Here is a 21,006-nt window from a genome sequence, read left to right on the forward strand (position 1 = left end):
TCTCTCCATGCCAGCATGGATGCGGAGCGGCCTGGAGAAGAAAATGAAGAAGAGAAGAAGAGAAGAAAAGATGAAGAAGAAGATGAAGAGAAGAGCGGGAGCATCCCCCATGCCATGGGTGCGGAGCGGCCCGAGGAGAAGAAGATAGAAGACGCCGCGGAGGAGATGCTGGACGAGAATGCCGGAGGAAGAACCAGAAGAACCAGAAGAAGAAGATGAAGGAAGATAGAAGAAAGAAGAAGCATTTAAATAAAGGAATTGTCAAAAACTGTCTCTTGTCATTTTTAACATTTTTGACAGTTTTTTAGTGAAATGGTAGGGGTATTTGTACCCCCTTACCATTTCACATAGGGGGGGCGGGATCTCGGGGTCCCCTTGTTAAAGGGGGCTTCCAGATTCCGATAAGCCCCCCGCCCGCAGACCCCCACAACCACCGGCCAGGGTTGTGGGGATGAGGCCCTTGTCCTCATCAACATGGGGACAAGGTGTTTTGGGGGGCTACCCCAAAGCACCCTCCCAATGTTGAGGGCATGTGGCCTGGTACGGTTCGGGGGGGGCGCTCTCTCGTCCCCCCTCTTTTCCTGCGGCCTGCCAGGTTGCGTGCTCGAATAAGGGTCTGGTATGGATTTTTTGGGGACCCCACACCGTTTTTTTTTTTTTTTTGTCGCGGGGTTCCCCTTAAAATCCATACCAGACCTGAAGGGCCTGGTATGGAATTTAGGGGGACCCCCACGTCATTTTTTTTTAAATTTTGGTTCAGGGTTCCCCTGTGGGGAATTCCCATGCCGTTTTTTATCAATGAACTTCTATGTGTATTGTCGGACCGGCAATGCAATAGCCGCGAGTAGTTTTAAATGGCTTTTTTCCTTTCAAATGTCATTTTGCTGTCAGACTGTTCTAAACACAGGAAACATGCGCCCCTTTACAGGCATACTATAGACACCCCCCAGGTACGAAATTTAAAGGGATATTACACTTTTATTGTTTGACTTTAAGCATTATTAAAATCACTGCTCCTGAAAAAACGGCCGTTTTTAAAACTTTTTTTTGCATTGATCCATGTCCCTTGGGGCAGGACCCGGGTCCCCAAACACTTTTTATGACAATAACTTGCATATAAGCCTTTAAAATTAGCACTTTTGATTTCTCCCATAGACTTTTAAAGGGTGTTCCGCGGCATTCGAATTTGCTGCGAACACCCCAAATTGTTTGCTGTTCAGCGAACTTGCGAACAGCCAATGTTCGAGTCGAACATGAGTTCGACTCGAACTCGAAGCTCATCCCTAATGAGAAGGATGAGGACGGCTTGGTCATCCACTCTACCAAGTCTTCCGCATGTTGCGGCTCAACACTGTCTCCACGACCAGCACTGTTGCCTCTAGACACAGAGTCTGCTTGCCCTCTTGCCTACAAGTTTTTAAAACTTGTTTTGCATTGATCCATGTCCCCTGGGGCAGGACCCAGGTCCCCAAACACTTTATTATTCATGTTCGTGTTCCATAGACTTTAACGATGTTTGCGTGTTCGAATGAATGTTTGCCTGTTCGCAAGTTCTGGTGCGAACCGAACAGGGGGGTGTTCAGCTCATCCCTAAACACCACAAATTTTCTTTAAGTAGCTTTAGGTGCACACTGTGCAGAGGACGCACTACACTAACTGTAAATACTGTAGCTGCCTTCCTGTGGTATTAATAGGATCAGAAGAACACCACTATTTCTCTTTAGATAGCTTTAGGTGCACACTGTGCAGAGGACGCACTACACTAACTTGTAAATAATGAAGCTGCCTGCGGTACTGTACTAATAGGATCAGAAGAACACCACTAATTTTGTTTAGGTAGCTTTAGGTGCACACTGTGCAGAGGACACACTAAACTAACTTGTAAATACTGCAGCTGCCTGCGGTACTGTACTAATAGGATCAGAAGAATACCACTAATTTTCTTCAGGTAGCTTTAAGTGCACACTGTGCAGAGGATGCACTACACTAACTTGTAAATACTGCAGCTGCCTGCGGTACTGTACTAATAGGATCAGAAGAACACCACTAATTTTCTTCAGGTAGCTTTAGGTGCACACTGTGCAGAGGACGCACTACACTAACTGTAGTGTAATACTGTAGCTAAGAGGACTAATAGGATTAGAAGAACACCAGCAGTTTTCTTCAGGTAGCTGTAAATACTGTAAAAACACCTGCCTGCCTGTCAGTAGCAGGAAGAGAATAACAGGAACGGATCTAGCTAAACTAAATACAGTGTGTATATATATATATATATATATATATATATATATATATATATATATATATATATATATATATATATATATATATATATACACACACACAACACCTAGGATGTATATATATATATATATATATATATATATATATACACAATACACTGTAAGTGCAGCTAACTCACTCGCCTGCCTACTCTATTTAACTTAAAGAGGAGTTCCACCCAGGGGGTCCATTAAAAAAAAAAAAAAAGTCAGCAGCTACAAATACTGCAGCTGCTGACTTTTAATTGGACACTTACCTGTCCCTGGGTCCAGCGATGCGGGGGATCGAAGCCCCGCTCGTCCCCCCCTCCGCTCGTCGGCGCCGGCATTTCAACTGTGGGCATCGGGCTGTGGCTTCACAGCCTGGCACCCACTGCGCATGCGCGAGCGGCGCCGCACGCCGTGATTGGCCGCTCAATCACCTGGGACCTGTAATGGATCCCAGATGATTGACAGGAGGGAGGGAGCAGAGCCGAGCCCTTCCTGTGCCGAGGCGGAAGTGATGTCACCAGCCCAGGCAAAGGAAGAGGCAGACTACGAGGGACCACCTAGCAACAGGCATTTAGAGGTAAGTAAAAAAAAAAAAAAATATCCAAATGTTTTTTTGTGGTTTTTTTTTTAGAATTTTTCAGGTATTTTTGTTTTTTTGGGTGGAATCCCACTTTAAATCAAATGACACTGTCTCTCTGTCTATCTATCTCTCTCTCAACGCCGGAACACACTACACAGGGCCGCCGTGCAGGCGGCCTTATATAGTGTGGGGCGTGTACTAAACCCCCTGAGCCATAATTGGCCAAAGCCACCCTGGCTTTGGCCCATTACGGCTCTCTGTACAGACGGTGCTGTGATTGGCCAAGTATGCGGGTCATAGTGCATGCTTGGCCAATCATCAGCCAGCAATGCACTGCAAAGCCGCAGTGAATTATGGGCCGTGACGCACCACTCGAATTTGGCGCGAACGGCCCATATTGTTCGGAATTTGGCGAATGACCGAACAGGCAATGTTCGAGTCGAACATGGTAGGCAAGGTAGATATATATTATTCATATTTAAACATATACTGTTTTACTAATATCATTGCATCTTCATGGATGCCTTTTTATGGCACAGTATCTATCTACATACATAGGGTCCAAGGGTTTACTCGCTCCCCCCCTTTTTTTAAGTAACGTTTTCCCTCTTACCATCAAACACGTATATACTGGCTTTCAGATAGGATTCGTTATATAATATATACGGTGTCCTTAGGTCTTTTGCTATTTAGTATCGTAGTATATACACCAGTTGGATGATCATCCTTCTTTTCCTTTTCTTTTTATGGGGTTGCATAGAGGGTACTCTCCCAGAGGGCCACACCGGGGTGTCCTTTGTGAGGGACCATCCCTCCATCCTGCTTTGGAACCTGCCGTCTTGGATGATGTGTGGATATATCCCACTGAGCCGAGGGCCAATTGATCTAACAGCCGCAGCACAAGTTTAATAATCTGGATACCTGACAAATCAAACAGCTATACAGACTGTTTGATCAGTTTCTAAGCAATGTTATATAAGATAAGATGCAATGATATGCTTGATTGTTATTAAGCTGCATTCGTACTGTACACTCATCTATATTTAATGTATTTTTGTTTATTTATTGTTTATTTATTTGCAGACATATTCATGTTCTACGATAAATTGCATTAACCCCCGATGAAAAGAAAGAAATCTTTGCAAATCTTGAAACGCATCGGGTACTTCTGTTGTACTCACCTTTAGTTCAACAGATCAATTGTGTTTTTTTTTTCTTGTACAATCTTATTGTATTGTCTGTTTACCAGCCTTCAGAGTATGATTGCAAGATTGTTGTTTGTTTATATATTTTGTATGTGCTCACCATTTTAAACAACTTTATAAAATGATTTATACTTTTTAATACTCGTTTTACACCTCATTAGCCACCTACCCTTTTCAAAGTCCCACTCAGAGGAATCGTGCTTTTCAATTTCTGTTCTTATTTTTATTTCCTACATTTTTTAAAGTATTTTTTGGGTGTTGATTATGTGATTTTACCAGTTACCAGTTGTGTGTGCTGCACCCTGTTTTTTGATGTGTTGAGCTGTTTTTGTGACTGTGCACGTAAGAGATCTAAACAATCTCCCTGTTATGATCCTCCTGAAATAGGCGTTGATGTGGGGGTACTAGATCTGGATTTTCCAGAGTGGGATGGGTTTTAGGTTGTATGTGCTGAGTGCCAATATGTTGGCCATTAGTATGTGTAGAGGAAGTGTCTTCCAATTCTGAACTATTATCCGTTGATGTGTTACTTTGTTGTGATCTTTTGGATCAACGTGATCCTTGTGATTGTGTGGGGGTGAGTGGAGGGCCACTCCCTCTAGTAGGGGAATGTCTAGACACCATAGATTTAATTACTGTGTTAGAAGATCTATTCCTTACTGGACCCTTAGAAAAAATATCCCATTTATATGCTCACTCTTCTCTAAAAGTCTTCTTGTCACTATAGAGTTTTTTGTCCTTTTTGACCAGGTTCTCCCTATTGAATTTCTCCAAATGTTCATTGAGCTTGTTTTCCATAGGTATAAAAGACATATGAGTTTTAAACTTGACGATCTGTGTATTCAAACCGTCAACTTTAGCATCAATGTGATATTGAGAGAATTTTAGCAGATGCCGAGGGGGATAGCACTGTCTCTGCTCCCCCCCACTCCACCTGCTATTACTTTAAAGAAAAAATCTAATTGGTATCCTGCTCCCAGTTCTAACCCAAATGTGTCAACCTTTTTAAAGGCCGTGGCTAAGGATATTCAGGAGATTAAGGTTGCAGCATACACAACTGGTAACTTTTCCTAGCCTGAGTTGCAAGCTTTAAATACATTAACAGCCAACTCCAATATCACCTTTAAGCCAGCCGATAAATGGGGGTAACATTATCATCCAGGACAACATTGACTATATATAGATGTGTACTGACATCTTGAATAATCATGATTGGTATTGCCCAATATCTAAGACCCTAGTCAAAAGTTTTACTGATCAACTTTACAATCTTGAGGATGAGGCCTTCTATTGTGGAATATTGGATAAAAACACCTGAGAATTTGTTAGAATCAAATATCCTGTGACTTTTTATGCCCTTCCTAAGGTGCATAAAAATGCAAACAAACCACCAGGCAGACCCATCGTTTCAGAAAGAGGTAGTCTTACTGATAACCTCAGTAAATTCATTGATAATTAGTTAAGACCACTAGTTGAAGAGCTGCCTTCTCATATTAAAGACACCATTCATTTTTTGCAGATTCTCGAGAGCCTCCACATCAATGTCCAGACCATTTTGATGGCCATTGACATCGAGGCTCGCTATAGTTCAATACCCCATGAAAGGGGCTTGGCCGCTCTGGATGACATTCTTAGGCGTCAGAGCCATTTTGAGTCTGCGCGAGTCCAGTTCCTATTGTCCGCTTTAGATTTTGTACTTAAACACAATTTTTTCTCCTTCCTTGATTCACACTTCCTCCAGGTACAGGGCATAGCTATGAGCACCTCGTGTGCCCCGTCTTACGCCAATCTGTACCTGGGGGAGTGGGAACGTTACCTTTTCATGGGTGACAATGAATCTATGTTTACTGACCATGTAACTGCATAGTATCGTTACATTGATGACATTTTTGTCACCCGGGATGGCCCAGTCACACTTCTCAATCAGTTTTTAGATTGCATTAATTCTCAAAATGAATTCAATCTAAAATTTACTATGAATTTTAGTATGGCAGCAATAACATTTTTGGATCTGAATGTAATTAACCACATGCCGACCGGGCCATAGGCGAAAGACGGCTACAGCGTGGTCGGCTTGTTCTGGGAGGGCGTTCATGGATGTGACAGTCTGTGTGTCTCTCTCACAGACAAGCACATGGAATACACTGTGTAAGGTGATATTAAATCTTCATATTTCTATATGAAGACATTGCTGACAAATATTACTGTCCCACTTGAAGAATATTAGAATATTTTTATTTTTTCTTGGCCCAAATAAGGCAAAATATGGCACAATATGTGGCATTTTCCCGAAAATCTGCAAAATATGGCATTTCACCGAAAAATTTGAAAAATGTGACATTTTAGTATGGCGCCTTGGCAATGTGGCATTTGAAGGTCTCTGGTGATCATTCTCCATCTCCTTTCATGTCTACCTTTTTCCCATCTGATGATTATTCATTCAGCATTTCTATCTTTCTAAATAGTGGTAGGGAGATGGGAGAAGGGATCTTCTTTCTAAATTAACACAATCATTCTCACTGAATCTTTCACACAAGGGCTTCTTGTCCAATCTTGGAACACTCCCATCAGGTGGATCCCAGCAAACCATATCCATGTTTGTGGAATTATTGAGGACTTGTCCAACAGGATCTGCATTGTCCTATGTCCTGTGTGTGACCCCTGAGCTCCAAAGGTGTAGATAACTATATAGGATGAAAATATGACCATAAACTGTTTGCCCCCCTACAAGAGTGCTGCAATACTGAACAGTGTGGACAGTAAATACCCATAGGGGGTCCTACTAGTCAATGTGTTAATGGCATTAAGCCATCAGAAGATCAATGAGTATTATTTCTCCGCCAGCCTGTTATGGCAAATGGATGGTCCCCAGGCAACAGGTCTTTGGCAGTGCAGTGATCAGGCACGTATTCCTATAGTTGTCTCCCAAGATGAGCATTATCACTATCCTTCACTTCTATCTAGATGACTTCTACCATATCTTCGCTTACCCCAATGATAATTCTTCACCACTCCCCTCTTGCACCATTCTCCTACTCTTTTATCCATTCTCACCCTCACACCCTTATGATCATTCTCCACTTTTCCCTGTCACCATTATCCTTTACTATTTAGGCCCACTCTCTTTACCCATATGATCATTTTCTTTCACTTGCATTAATGCCCAGTCTCCTCTCCTCAGCCATCACTATTCCCTTCTAACTTCATGCCACCCCTTCTTCTCTTCCACTTTCATCTTTGCCCAATCTCCATTTCTTTGTGATTATTCGCCATAATCATTCTCTTTTTATGTTCATTATTCACCTGCTTTCCTCCCCACTGAGATTATTCCCATTCATGTTCATCCATACCCATGATCTCTTGTCATTTCTTTACCTCTTTTCATACCCACTCCACTTCTTTCCCCTCTATGATCATTTTCCATATCCAACATACCTTCTTGTATTTTTAAACTTTTAACTCCTCTTTCACCCATGCCCACTCTCCTTCCCACTATGATACTTCTTCTCCTGTTTTACTCATGCCTACTCTCTGGTCATTCCACTCCTCTTTCACCATTGCCCATGCTCCTCCCTTTCATTATCATTCTCCTCCACCTTTATCTACTGTATGCTGACTCTTTTCCCCTCTATGGTCCTTCTCCTTATCTTCCTTCTGTGCCTTTTCTCTGGCCATTTTCCTTCTTTTACATCATTATCCATTCTGCCACCCTTCATGGTCATTCTTCCAAACACTTGGATGCCACTGCAAGCTGCTCCTTCAGCAAGTCTATTTCTAACTCTGCCTTTTTCCTCTTTTCAGATTAAATATGTAGAGCATGCAGGAAGTGCAACAAATATCCACTGACTATCTCTGGCCAAGGCAGGCAGGGTGCATGCCTTCTCCCCCAGGACACAAGAAACCTTTGCAATCTTACTCTTCCTAAACAATTTCTTCAGCAGAAGCTACAAAACACACAACGGAAAAACAGGTCTACTTCAGTTGAGCTTTAGGGAAAATCTCGGACGAGCCCCTAAATGTTTTGCTTTTGTCTTTAATAAAGGTTCCTGCGGTAAATCCAAGAAAGCTTAGACTTTTGTAGTGTATACATGCTTTTACCAACCAGAAAAGCTGCAAATACAACTTAACAAAACACAATTCATAGCTTACAAAATATACCTACAACATGCACAAGCCAATTATCCTTTCTAGCAAGATAAGCATGTACAATATGTATGCAATAAGTAATCTAAACAGTTACTCAACTTAGAGATGGAATCAAGATGTAAAGTCCTTCATGGTTCCTTGGTCAAAGTCCAACTCAGAACTTCCCCAAAGTCCCCAAGATTGAAGCAGCCATGTCTTGAATCTTTGTCTCCCAAAACACAACTCTTCTTTGCCTGCCCACATGCTTCTTTCAAAACCTAACCCCCTCCCCCTAACATCCTCTGCCTCATATCCTGTAAAGAGCTTCCCCTGGGACCGGTCCAACTGGCACATTTGCATATCAATAGGGGGAGCCTTAGATTTTTAAAACACATGGTCTCAAAAATATAACTATGCTATACTAACTAAAAAAACATAAACTATAAAATCACATATTATTAGCAAAAGAACTGTCTGTCCTAACAATGGGTTACAAGTTATGACTTCTCTAATTTGCATGTCAATGAGAGGGAACTTAGCCTGTCCTAAGCCTTTCTATTGGGACAGACCCACCCTGAACATTTAGAAACACTTAAAGTCTGTCATGACACCGTCTCCTAAGAGACTTGTAAAAGGTAAAAAAATATTAGAAAAAAAAATGATATGTTGTGTGAATAGGAACACACAACAAACATAACACACATATAACATTTCCTCAAATCTGACTACAAAAGTTGAAATTAACTTTATAACAACTTTTCAAATACCATGCAACCCGTTATGCCGATGAAAAGTACAATGTAACAATATATGCAGGACCTAGATTTTTGTTTTTTCAGCACGTATGTTCTCCACCTGCTCATTAAGCTCTCTCACACGTTGTAGAAGCCTTTGAGACCTCTCATCTTGGGTTGTTTCATCTTCATGACTTAAAAAAGATTCTTGGTCTGGCCTCCTCCTCATGCTAAATGGTTCTTCATTTTGGTCAGACTCAAAACCTTCTGAAGTATTTGTAGAAATAGAAACTGCTGAGAAAGGTGAGCTGGATCTAGAGTCAAAGTCTGAACAATCTTCACAACTAGAAGTTGGTTGGGGAATTTGGGGCTCCATATTTAACAACGGTTTGGATAAAGGAGACCCTGCTCTTACTGCTCTCTCTTTAGATGGTGATATTTGACTTGGATAACACGAGAAACCTGGAAATTCCTCAGGAACGCATGGAGAGGTTTCTAAATGAACTGCAGGCTCCATGATAGAAGAGGTGGATGACATAGTTCCAAATTTTCTTTTGTGATCTGTATCTGAACCTCCAGGACTAGGTCTCTTTTTTATAGATTTTGCATCTTTGAAATACATTTTTCCTTTGATTTGTTCCATCGCCAAAGGACACTAAAAAAAAGCATAAGCAATATCATAGCTGTTTTCCCAAAGTAGAACAAAGGCAAAACTTTTTTTTTTCAGTTTTTCTTTTTTAATAAATCTGCACAAATGTCATCAATTCTGTGTTTTTCTGTCAATATGTGGTGCTGTGTGTACATTAATGAGGAAAAAAATGAACTTAAATGATTTTAGCAAATGGCTGCAATATAACAAAGAGTGAAAAATTGAAGGGGGCCTGAATACTGTCCGTCCCCACTGTACACACTCCCTTCCTGGCTACTGCAGCCATTGCACTGAGAGCTGTATGCTGGGGGGGGGGGTTATACTATCAGTGGGCAGATCCTGATGGGGAACTGAGAAACTATTTCCCCATTAGGTGTGCTCCACTTTTTTACAGCACACGGCAGTGGGAGGATATCAGCTTTTGAATCTGCCCACTGCTGTGCACTGTCACATAAAGGTGGAGTGAACCTTATGGGGAACTAGTCTCTCAGTTCCCCATCATGCTCCACCCACCCAGTGACAATAAATTTCCCAAATTTGGGCATTGCCATCCATTGCTTTCCATGCCCACTTTCCTATTTAATCATTATCTTTGATTTCCACCCATGCCTGCTCTCCTATTTGATCACATTATTTTCCATATCCTTCCATTCCTGCTCTCCTATTTGATCATTTTCTTCCATTGTCACCCATGTCAACTGTCAGGATCTGAACCCACGACCTTTGCTGTATCTGGCAGTAGCTCCAGCTTAGACCCTGGACAACTCCCTGTCTGATCTCTTAAAACAATCTGGTCTCTTGTTTCTCATGGACCTTGAATTCTTTGCTCCTCCCATGAACTTCCTGGTCTCCGCACTTCCTATTTTCCAGATTATCTCCACCACCAGGAACTCTGGGGAATATCAGTTAGTACACCTCGGTTGAGCCTGTGTCATCCACCAAGGTCACCTATTTGTGTGCTTTTCCAGCTTGTCAGGGGGGAGCCTCTCTACTGCTATAGCTACTGGCCTGACCCCTGACCATGACACCCACTCACCTGTTTGATCATTATCCTCTATTTCCGCCAATGCCCGCTCTGTTATTTGATCATTCTCTTCCATTGCCATCCATGCAGATTCTCCTATTTGATCATTATCCTCCATTTAATTCCAAGCCCCCTCTCCTTTTTGATCATTATCCTCCATTTCCTTCAATGCTCACTCTTCTATTTGATCATTATCCTCCATTTCCTTCCATGCCCACTCTCCTATTTGATCATTATCCTCCATTTCCTTCCATGCCCACTCTCCTATTTGATCATTATCCTCCATTTCCTTCCATGCCCACTCTCCTATTTGATCATTATCCTCCATTGCCCTGCATGCCCACTCTCCTATTTGATCATTACTAACTGTGACACATTTGTATTTTGTACTCCGTTCCTGAATAGGAATGAGTCAATCTGCCCTGGGTTCCGTTCAAGCAGGGTTCGTTGAACTTCAAAGAACTTTGGATGCCAAACTCAAACCCATTGAAGTCAATAGGAGACAAATCTGTCAAATAAAAAAAAATGACCATTTTCTGGGCTACTAACCAAAAGGGTTGTAAAAAAAATAGCTGGAGGAAGGCTAAATACTGCTCTTGGGAACATTTACCAAGGCAAAAACATTTAAAAAAATTAAATGTGGCCAGGAGCAGGTTTTTTTTTTAAAGCACTAGCATTTACAAAAAAAAAAAAATGGTTGGAAATTGCTGGCAAAAGACATTTCCCTTATGGCTTTTATTTAAAAATAAAATATTTGGCAGCAATTTAAACTGTATTTTTTTTTTCTTTACACTGTAGTGTATGCTGGACGCTTTGATCAATGATGTCACTGCCTACTATCCCTGCCCTTTGCTAACAGGGATTTCTGGCCATGTGAGGCAACATGCTGGATTAGACCCCCAATGCCTTCCCTGTCCTCCAATACAGCTTTTCAAACACAGATCGTGTTTGAAGAGCTGAATCCACAGCAACTACACTAGTCGAGGAATGACAACTGTGACCCTGCATGTGACATAATACATGGCGCTCCTGAGGTCATTAGTTGCAGGAAGCATCGGGGAAAGGATGCTCCCCAAGTTCCTCCTACTTTCACTGTGGAAGCTGTTTCCTGCGGTCAGGGGAAAGTGGGAGCCCGGGAACCCCCGCAGGTGCCACCAGTACGTGGGGACAGAGGGGGGCGCACTATGAGAGCCCCGTAAAAATGATCAGGTGACTTTAGAGCTACCAGGATCACCTTTATCGGAAAGCCCTTAGTTGCCTGTTAAAGCTTGGTTTAACCACTTGTCTACAATGCCTTTTTAAAATTTACCTTGGTAGACAAGTGGTTAAAAGTGGTTATGACTGACCCAAAAAAACTTAGTCACAAAAGAAATATTCAGAGTCATTTGTTTCTCTAGCAAATGGATATCTTATATTTTTTAATAATCCTTTTACTGCTGCCTAACTAAACTAAACTGAAAGTCCTCCCATAGAGGGGAGCTATCCCCACACTGCAAGGGTTAACTGCATGTTTATGTCTAGGGGAACAGGTGAAGCAGTTTTACTTACCTGATCCTCCACTCCTGCAGGCTTCTACACTATGCTAGACTACAGTCTCTTCTCATTTGCACTTCAGTGATCTATGGTCCCCTGAATTCATCAAGACCAATGCACAGCCGTAACCATATTAAGTATGCTGAGGAACAGTCCCTTGCTAGAGCATGGGGGAGCATAGTCTGCAAGGAGGTAGCGGATCAGGTAAGTTAAACTGATTTTCCATCCTGTAGACAGAAATGAGCAGTTAGCCCTTGAAGTGCTGGCAGAGTAGCTTTCCCAGAGTTAGCCTTCAAGACAAGGTAATAACGGGATATTTCTGCTGTGCTCTCTAGGTTGTCAGGATAGTGAATGGGGGGAGATCAGGGAATATCTATTCCTCAACCTCCCCTGCAGAGCATGAACCTAAAAGAGCTCAGCTAGGAGGTTTTCGTGGTTCAGAGATGTCAGATCTCAGCTACTATAAATAGCAGATCGTGATACATACAGTAACAAAATTGTAACTACTGTTATTCTAGAGGTCCTGTGCTTTTAGAAAATGTATAAGGTTTTGGAGGTTTTAAGTACATTTGCGTGTTTGTATGCAAAATAGAAGACTTGGTTCACCAGGACGTGAGGGGAAGTTTCCTCTTTTTCCACTGTAAAAAAAGTCCTCAAACTCTGCTGTAAGATGGATGAAATGGCAGGTGCACGTTGGGCCTTGTGCATGGGGAACTGAACAGCTTTAAAGGCTTCAAAATACCAACATTAGCCTGGCTGTAAGATTGAAAAAAAAATGCTTTGCAAAATCACATTGGACTCACTGCTCTTCTACAAGCTGAAGCCCATGTGTACAAAGCCTAAAGCTGCTGTGGCTTTCATCAGCTTTCATCCTGATCTTTTTCTTCAAATCCTTATCACATTTATTTAATAAAATAAAAATGACTTCTGCTTGGATATTATAGTTTAAAACAAATGAAGTTAAAAGAGACTACAATGATCCCAATCTTGGAAACTACGTAGGCTTCTCAGGTGGGTGTTTGAACTACAAAGTGAGTTAAAAGAGGTCTAAAAAAATCAAATTAGTGGTCTGATTGGCAGAGGTGCCTGTTGTCATAAGTCTAAGGATGGGTTGGAGTCATCTGGTTTAATAGCATAAAATTGCTTTATTTCACAAAAAAATGTGATTCAATGGTTATTAAATCTAGGTGACTCCAACCCAACCCTTATGCCCTGTACACACGGTCGGATTCTCCGACGGAAAATGTGTGATAGGACCTTGTTGTCGGAAATTCCGACCGTGTGTAGGCTCCATCACACATTTTCCATCGGATTTTCCGATACACAAAGTTTGAGAACAAGCTATAAAATTTTCCGACAACAAAATTCGTTGGAATTTCCGATCGTGTGTACACAAATCCGATGGACAAAGTGCCACGCATGCTCAGAATAAATAAAGAGACGAAAACTATTGGCCACTGCCCCGTTTAGAGTCCCGACATACGTGTTTTACGTCACCGCGTTCAGAACGATCGGATTTTCCGACAACTTTGTGTGACCGTGTGTATGCAAGACAAGTTTGAGCCAACATCCGTCAGAAAAAATAATAGTATTTTGTTGTCGGAATGTCCGATCAATGTCCAACCGTGTGTACAGGGCATTAGACTTATGACAACAGGCGTCTCTACAGACCACCAACTGGCTTTTTTGGATCACTGTGGCATCAAGAGCAACCATTTCTCTACCTGTGCACATGGAAGGTTGTGTGTCTTTACTCCTTAGGGTGACTACAGCCTAGATGTAAGTTAATTTTATTTTATTCTATTAATGAACCTTTTAAACTAATTATCACATTTGGGCCAATTAACTACACCATAAAGGCTCTCCTGCCACCCAATTTTCTTTTCTGGTAGATACTCTGAGCCACCCCAAAAGCCTTCTGGGACCGAACCCCTTGGACCTTCGTGGACTACCACATCCTAAATCTCATAATTTAAGTTTCATAATTTTAGTTTTCAACAGGTAACATGCTATACAACCTGCTACACTGATGAGAAGTACAATGTAACAATATAGGTATGGCTTACACTCACACATTGTAGATGTCTTTGAGCCGTCTTGTCTTGGGCTGTTTCGGCTTGTTGATATAAAGAAGATGCTTGCTCTGGCCTCCTCCTGATCTCAAGTGGCTCTTCATTTTGGTCAGACTCAAATCCTTCTGAAGTATTTGTAGAAATAGTAACTGCTGAAAAAGGCGAACTAGATCTTGAGTCAAAGTCTGAACAATCTTCACAACTAGAAGTTGGTTGTGGAATTTGGAACTTCATGTTTAACAATGGTTTGGATAAAGTAGACCCTGCACTTTCCACTCTTTCTCTAGATGGTGATATTTGACTTGGATAACAAGAGAAACTTGGAAATTCCTCAGGAACACATGGAGCCATTTCTAAAGAGGTGGATGAAATAGATACAACGTTTCTTTTGCGATCTGTATCTGAACCTTCAGGATTAGGTCTCTTTTTTACAGCTTTTGCATCTTCGCAGTAGATTTTTCTTTTGAATTGTTTGATCGCCAAAGGGTGCTATTATGAAAAAAAAAAGCAAAACATTTTATCATAGCTGTTTTCTTAAAGAGTACTTTCACCCTCTTTTTGAATATTGCTTAAATTGGTTCTGAATGCTGAAGTGTTTCTTACTGTGCAGCTCCCCCTTCAGTCCCCTCTTATACTTGCCTGAGCCTGATCACCATTCAGAGATGTGCACGAGAGCAGAAGTTCTTCCAGGTCTCTGCCTCCTCATTGGCTCCCACTGCTGTCAATCACAGCCAGTGTGGAGAGACTGGAAGGGGGGGGCAGGGCCGACCAGCGCTCTTGGTGTCTCATAGACACACAGAGGTGGCTCGGGAGCGAGCATGCACAAGTGTCCCAGATAAAAGCAGCTCATGGGGGCACTTAGCAGAAGGCAGGGGCCAGAAGCACCAGCAGGGGACCTGAGAAGACGAGGATCCATTGCAAAACCATTACACAGAGCAGGTAAGTATGACTTTTTTTTTTTTTTTTGTTTTAATTGAACCTTTACAAACACTTTAAAGTGATATTAAACTAAAGGTTTTTTTTAGCATATTTTTTTTAAAGAGTTTTTATTGTGCACATAAGGATTAATCATACAATACATCAGATAGGGGTTACAACAGCATTCATATCACCATAAACACAGCATTGGTATTGCAAATATCTCTGTAACCTAAATGTGGCATGCAGGTCCCCTAGCCTACCCTATCTTTCAGTATATATGTGCATTTTTTATTGTTATTTTATTTTTTCCAAAACCTGTCAAAGAATTCAAACAGTCATAGAAAAAGAACCCCCCCCCCTGCTGGGATGTCAACACTCGGTGTTATGTTCATTAGAAGACAAGAAGGCCTAGCCTGTCTGTAGTAAAAGGAGCAGGCCACACCTCATCCCTCTGCCATGAGTTGGTAATAGCAATAGGTCTTACTTATCTAATGATCTAGGACCCCTCCACATCCAATGTGTTCTCAGAGTCCACCCACCGGAACCAGACCTTCCTAAACTTCTTGGGAGCTCCCCTAGCTTCATAAGTCATTTTATACATCATCACATCTGCATTTACTATTTTTATCCACATCCCCAACGTCAGTTGCTCATCACGTATCCAGCATCTAGCAATGAGTTTTCTCACTCCAAAGTAAAGGATCCTAAGGAATAGTTTAGTGTGCACATTCATCTCTTCTTGATCAAAAACCTCAAGTAAACAACGTAGGGGAGAGCAAATGTTTGGTAAAGCAAAGTTGTCTGATATAAATTCAATCACCTGCAACCATAATGGTCTCACCTTCATGCACTCCCACACCATATGTAAGAAAGTGCCTTCCTCCTTCCCGCATTTATGGCAGATAGCAGACTCCCTCCTATGCATTTGATAAAGTCTAGCTGGTGTATAATACTGCTGGTGCAGATAGCGATACTGGATCATTTTATCCATAGAGGTATGTGTCCAATGCCTCCTGCCACAGTTCTTCCGACAACTCCGGGACAATCATCTCCCATCGTGCCCTGGCCTTGGAAGTTAAGTTCATTACTCCTGGGCCCACTGCCCCATAATATCTAGAGATCCGCTTGGACGTATCCGGGTCAATCAAAATCTTTTCTAAATCTGTATTCTGTACCTGTATCTCAGGCCCCCCAAACTGGGCATTTGCTGCATGTCGCAGTTGGACATAGCGGAAGAGGCAAGTCTTGGGCACTCCAAACTGTTCCCTCAACTGGGCAAAAGTGCACAGACGGTCATCCTTACAGATGTGATGTAAATATTTAATGCCATATTTTGCCCAGGTCCTTTGCCCATCAGACAGTTGTAAAAACTCCCCCAAGAATCGGCTGCACCATAGAGGACTGTTTGGAGATAGCCACAAGGGTTCATCCCTCCGCCGTTGAGAACACAGATGAAACACTTTCGTAGGTAGTGCCATAACTGAGCCCACCCTTCTCCCCGGGATCTCTTTCCTGTAGAGCATGTTCTGGAGGGTTTCTTGTAAGGTGGAAATTGCTGCCTCCAACAAGGTAGTGGCATTATGTGTCTGTGGAGAAAGCCGCCAGTGCAGAAAAGATAGCTGGGAGGCCAGAAAATAAGAGCGCAGAAGGGACATCCCTCCCATTGTAACTGGTAGTTTCAATATTGCTAAAGATACCCTGGGAGCTTTGGAGCCCCACAAAAAACCTACAATAATGGAGTCAATGTGCCTGAAGACCCGCAGTGTCACAAAAATTGGGGAGTTCGAGAGGATATAGAGAAACTTAGGGAGGAAGATCATCTTAAACAGATTTATCCGTCCCATCAAGGTGATGAGTAAATTCTGCCATCTCTGAACCCTCTCTCGAAAATTTCCCACAATCAGTGACAAATTGGTCTCCAGGAACCTAGAAATGGGAAGCTGAATCTCAATTCCCAAATACCTGAAGGAGGTGGATAACGGAATGGGGCAATCCAGCGGAACTCCCACCACGTCATCAATGAGGAAAAGGGAGGACTTTTTTTTTTCCAATTTATACGGAATCCGGAGTAGTCTCCGAATTCCTGAATCAATCAGAAAGCTTCCAAGAGTGAGGGCCCGGATCCTGCAGATATAACAACACGTCATCTGCATAGAGTGACACGCGCTCTTCAAATTCCCCCAGCTTCAAACCAGTCAATTTTGGAGTGGATCTTAGTTGGACTGCTAAGGGCTCTATGGCCAGGGCAAACAGGAGGGGTGAAAGCGGGCACCCCTGCCTGGTGCCCCGAAATATAGTGACAGACATATTTTTAGCACTGATCACTGTATTAGTGTCACTCGTTCCCAAAAAGTGTCAAAGGTGTAAGTTAGTGTCAGAATGTCCACTGCAATGTTGAAGTCTTGCTTTAAGTCACTGATTGTCATCAATAATAGTAAAAAAAAATAAGTAGATAAAAATATCCCATAGTTTGTAGATGCTATAACTTTTGAGCAAACCAATCACTATACGCTTATTGGGATTTTGTTTTACCAAAAACATGTAGCAGAATACATTTTGGCCTAAATTTATGAAGAAATTTGATGTTTTACATTTTTTTTATTGGATATGTTTTATAACAGAAAGTAAAAAAAATATTGTTTTTTTTCTTTCAAAAATTGTCGGTCTTTTTTTGTTTATAGCACAAAAACTAAAAACCGCAGAGGTGATCAAATACCACCAAAAGAAAGCTCTATTTGTGGGGGAAAAGGACATCAATTTCATTTGAGTACAGCATCGTACGACCATGCAATTGTCAGTTAAAGAAACGCAGTGCTGTATCGCAAAAAATGGCCTGGTCATGAAGGTGGTAAATCTTCCGGAGGTCAAGTGGTTAAAAAGCAAGCCCAACACTGTCTGTGTGCTTATTAAAAACCTATATGGAAATTACTTAAATGTCAGGAGGTTCCTTCTCTGCTAGAAGGAACAGAAACTTTGGAAGCAGATTGGAACAACAATATATTATCTTAAAAATTTGGATTTTATTTAACATAGTAAATGTATAATAAATAAATAAATTATAAAAAGGTATCGTCCATTGATGGCCACGCAATGGCCAGAAGAGACGGTCGTTACATATACTCAAAGATAGAAATGATGTTTCAACAATATGGCATCGGAAACATGTGTGAGCCCCTGTGTGTTAACGCGTTTCATTGGATCGCTTCCTCAGGACACACTTTGGGGGGTATAGAACAGGTCTCACTACATGGAATAGAAGAACACATCATCTCACAACATATATATATATATATATATATATATATATATATATACAGAAAGTTATATGGGCACAATATATCAAAAAATAAACATATTATATTTTACAGTTCTATCAAAATTGGTTGTGTTCATATTCACCTGATCCGGGCATACGCCACTGTCTACACAGGACTCTCCCTGGATGGGCGTCATAACATCAGAATAACCCAGGCCAGGATTTCAAATTTGAAATATATACCAAAAGATGGCTACAGAGCAAAAAAGAGAGAAAAGAGGACAGAAAAAACGAAGGAGTGTTATATAGCGATCACCTATAATAAATGGATATTTCAGCTGCTGTCTCAATATAAAGAATATACCTCAATAGAGATATATGAGTATGGGGCTGTAGTACTTACTTCAACCTCTAGGGGCAAAATGAAAGCTTGTATGATACCCTTATCGTCAGACAAAAATATTCGCTGTATCGCAGTCAGTAGTCACATTCACATTGCATAATGAGTATAGCCCTTCAAGAACTTTACAGTTATATGAAGGTTATCTACTTCACAGCTATAACCGCATAAATCGGCTCACATGTGTTTCTGATGCCATACTGTTGAAACATCATTTCTTTCTTTGGTATATGTAACGTCCGTCTCTTCTGGCCATTGCGTGGCTGTCAATGCACGATACCTTTTTATAATTTTATACTGTTTTTTTCTTATGTATCTATGTTTAATAAAATCTAATTTTTTAAAGGTAATATATTGTTGTTCCAATCTGCTTCCAAAGTCCGACCTAGAGGGTTTCTTTTTCTGTTCCAATGAATTTTACGGATGTGGCACATGAGTGATTCACTTTAAAGTATTGTTCTCTGCCAGAAGAGATGAGTGCCTTCAGCATTCAGTATAATATTTATATAGCTGTTATCTGAACCACTATAAAGCTGGTTGTTGTTAATATGATATAGTCCACTGTAATGTTTAAAAAAAAAAAAAAAAAAAAAAAAAAACATTATATATCTAGTCATGAAAAAACATTGAAAAACATATTATAATGTTACTCATTTACTTGAAAGTGTACCTAAGGCCAAATCTTTTTTTCTTAGTTTTGGATGGAGTGGTGAGAACCCATGTCAGGTTTTTATCCCTCCTGCTTGTCCTGGTGACAGAAAGTGAAGGAAAAAACAGCATTTTGAGCAGCTGCCCCCTAATCCATGTACCTGGCCTGTAATCTCCATGCAGTACCCCGGACACATGGATTTCAATGTGTGTGTTTTTTTTTTTTGGAAGCACATGATTAGTGCCTGAGGTGCTAATTGGCTTCAAAATGGGTGGGCTCCACCCACACTAATGTGTGACATTAGTGAATTATTATTCACTAATGTCTTCCTGCTTCTCCTCCCGTCCAATCAGGAAGTTGGTCCTGAGACCCCATTGGCCGGGAGTCCTAAGACCAAAGTTTCCGGGAGGAGACGTGACCCCTGCGACACGGGAGGAGATACATAGTTATGTAGTAGATGAGGTCGAAAAAAGACACAAGTCCATCAAGTCCAACCTATGTGTGATTATATGTCAGTATTACATTATATATCCCTGTATGTTGCGGTCGTTCAGGCGCTTTACTAATAGTTTCTTGAAGCTATCAATGCTCCCCGCTGAGACCACCGCCTGTGGAAGGGAATTCTACATCCTTGCCGCTCTTACAGTAAAGAACCCTCTACATAGTTTAAGGTTAAACCTTTTTTCTTCTAAATTTAATGAGTGGCCACAAGTCTTGTTAAACTCCCTTCCTTGATAAAGTTTTATCCCTATTGTGGGGTCACCAGTACGGTATTTGTATATTGAAATCATATCCCCTCTCAAGCGTCTCTTCTCCAGAGAGAATAAGTTCAGTGCTCGCAACCTTTCCTCATAACTAAGATCCTCCAGACCCTTTATTAGCTTTGTTGCCCTTCTTTGTACTCGCTCCATTTCCAGTACATCCTTCCTGAGGACTGGTGCCCAGAACTGGACAGCATACTCCAGGTGCGGCCGGACCAGAGTCTTGTAGAGTGGGAGAATTATCGTTTTATCTCTGGAGTTGATTCCCTTTTTAATGCCAATATTCTGTTTGCTTTGTTAGCAGCAGCTTGGCATTGCATGCCATTGCTGAGCCTATCATCTACTAGGACCCCCAGGTCCTTTTCCATCCTAGATTCCCCCAGAGGTTCTCCCCCCAGTGTATAGATTGCATTCATATTTTTGCCACTCAAATGTATTATTTTACATATTTCTACATTGAACCTCATTTGCGATTTGACATGCAGGAGGAAGCCGCCAAAGCCATGACCTGGATGGGGTAAGTGCGAAGCTGGACCATGAAGAGAGTGCAATAAGCAGGGTCAGGACAAGGGTTGGGCAGGAGGGGCAGCGCTGCCCTAGGTGCAGTGATTAGAAGGAGTATGGCCCCTCACTGCACACTCCAGATCTCAGCAGACGATGGCTTGATGTCTGCTCTGATAACTACTCCAACTACAAACCATGCGCCACATGCACAGTCTTCACTCCATCCACCCATATCAAATACACTGCACATGTGCAGCTGCCTTCTAGATGCTGATTGACCTCACATGTGCAGTACACATTCAATACCAACCATGGGTAGC

The 21,006-nt window shown here is 41.6% G+C and overlaps 1 protein-coding gene across 6 annotated transcripts in view; it reads right to left on the reverse strand.

Moving 5' to 3' along the window:
* Positions 1-8,031: 8,031 nt before the first annotated feature.
* Positions 8,032-21,006, reverse strand: part of LOC141126750 (uncharacterized) — a 57,308-nt gene continuing 44,333 nt past the window's right edge. For 5 of the 6 annotated variants that reach the window (XM_073612719.1, XM_073612715.1, XM_073612716.1 and 2 more), the window contains exons 3-4: positions 14,190-14,684; positions 8,032-9,572 (exon numbers count right to left, since the gene is read on the reverse strand). In XM_073612719.1, the coding sequence (XP_073468820.1) occupies positions 9,003-9,572; positions 14,190-14,684 (1,065 nt within the window). In that variant the 3' untranslated portion in view covers positions 8,032-9,002. The remainder of the gene's footprint in view (positions 9,573-14,189; positions 14,685-21,006) is intronic. The other variant, XM_073612720.1, reaches the window with a different exon arrangement.

This window comes from Aquarana catesbeiana, linkage group LG02 (genome assembly GCF_042186555.1).
Source record: "Aquarana catesbeiana isolate 2022-GZ linkage group LG02, ASM4218655v1, whole genome shotgun sequence".
Classification (NCBI taxonomy): domain Eukaryota; kingdom Metazoa; phylum Chordata; class Amphibia; order Anura; family Ranidae; genus Aquarana; species Aquarana catesbeiana.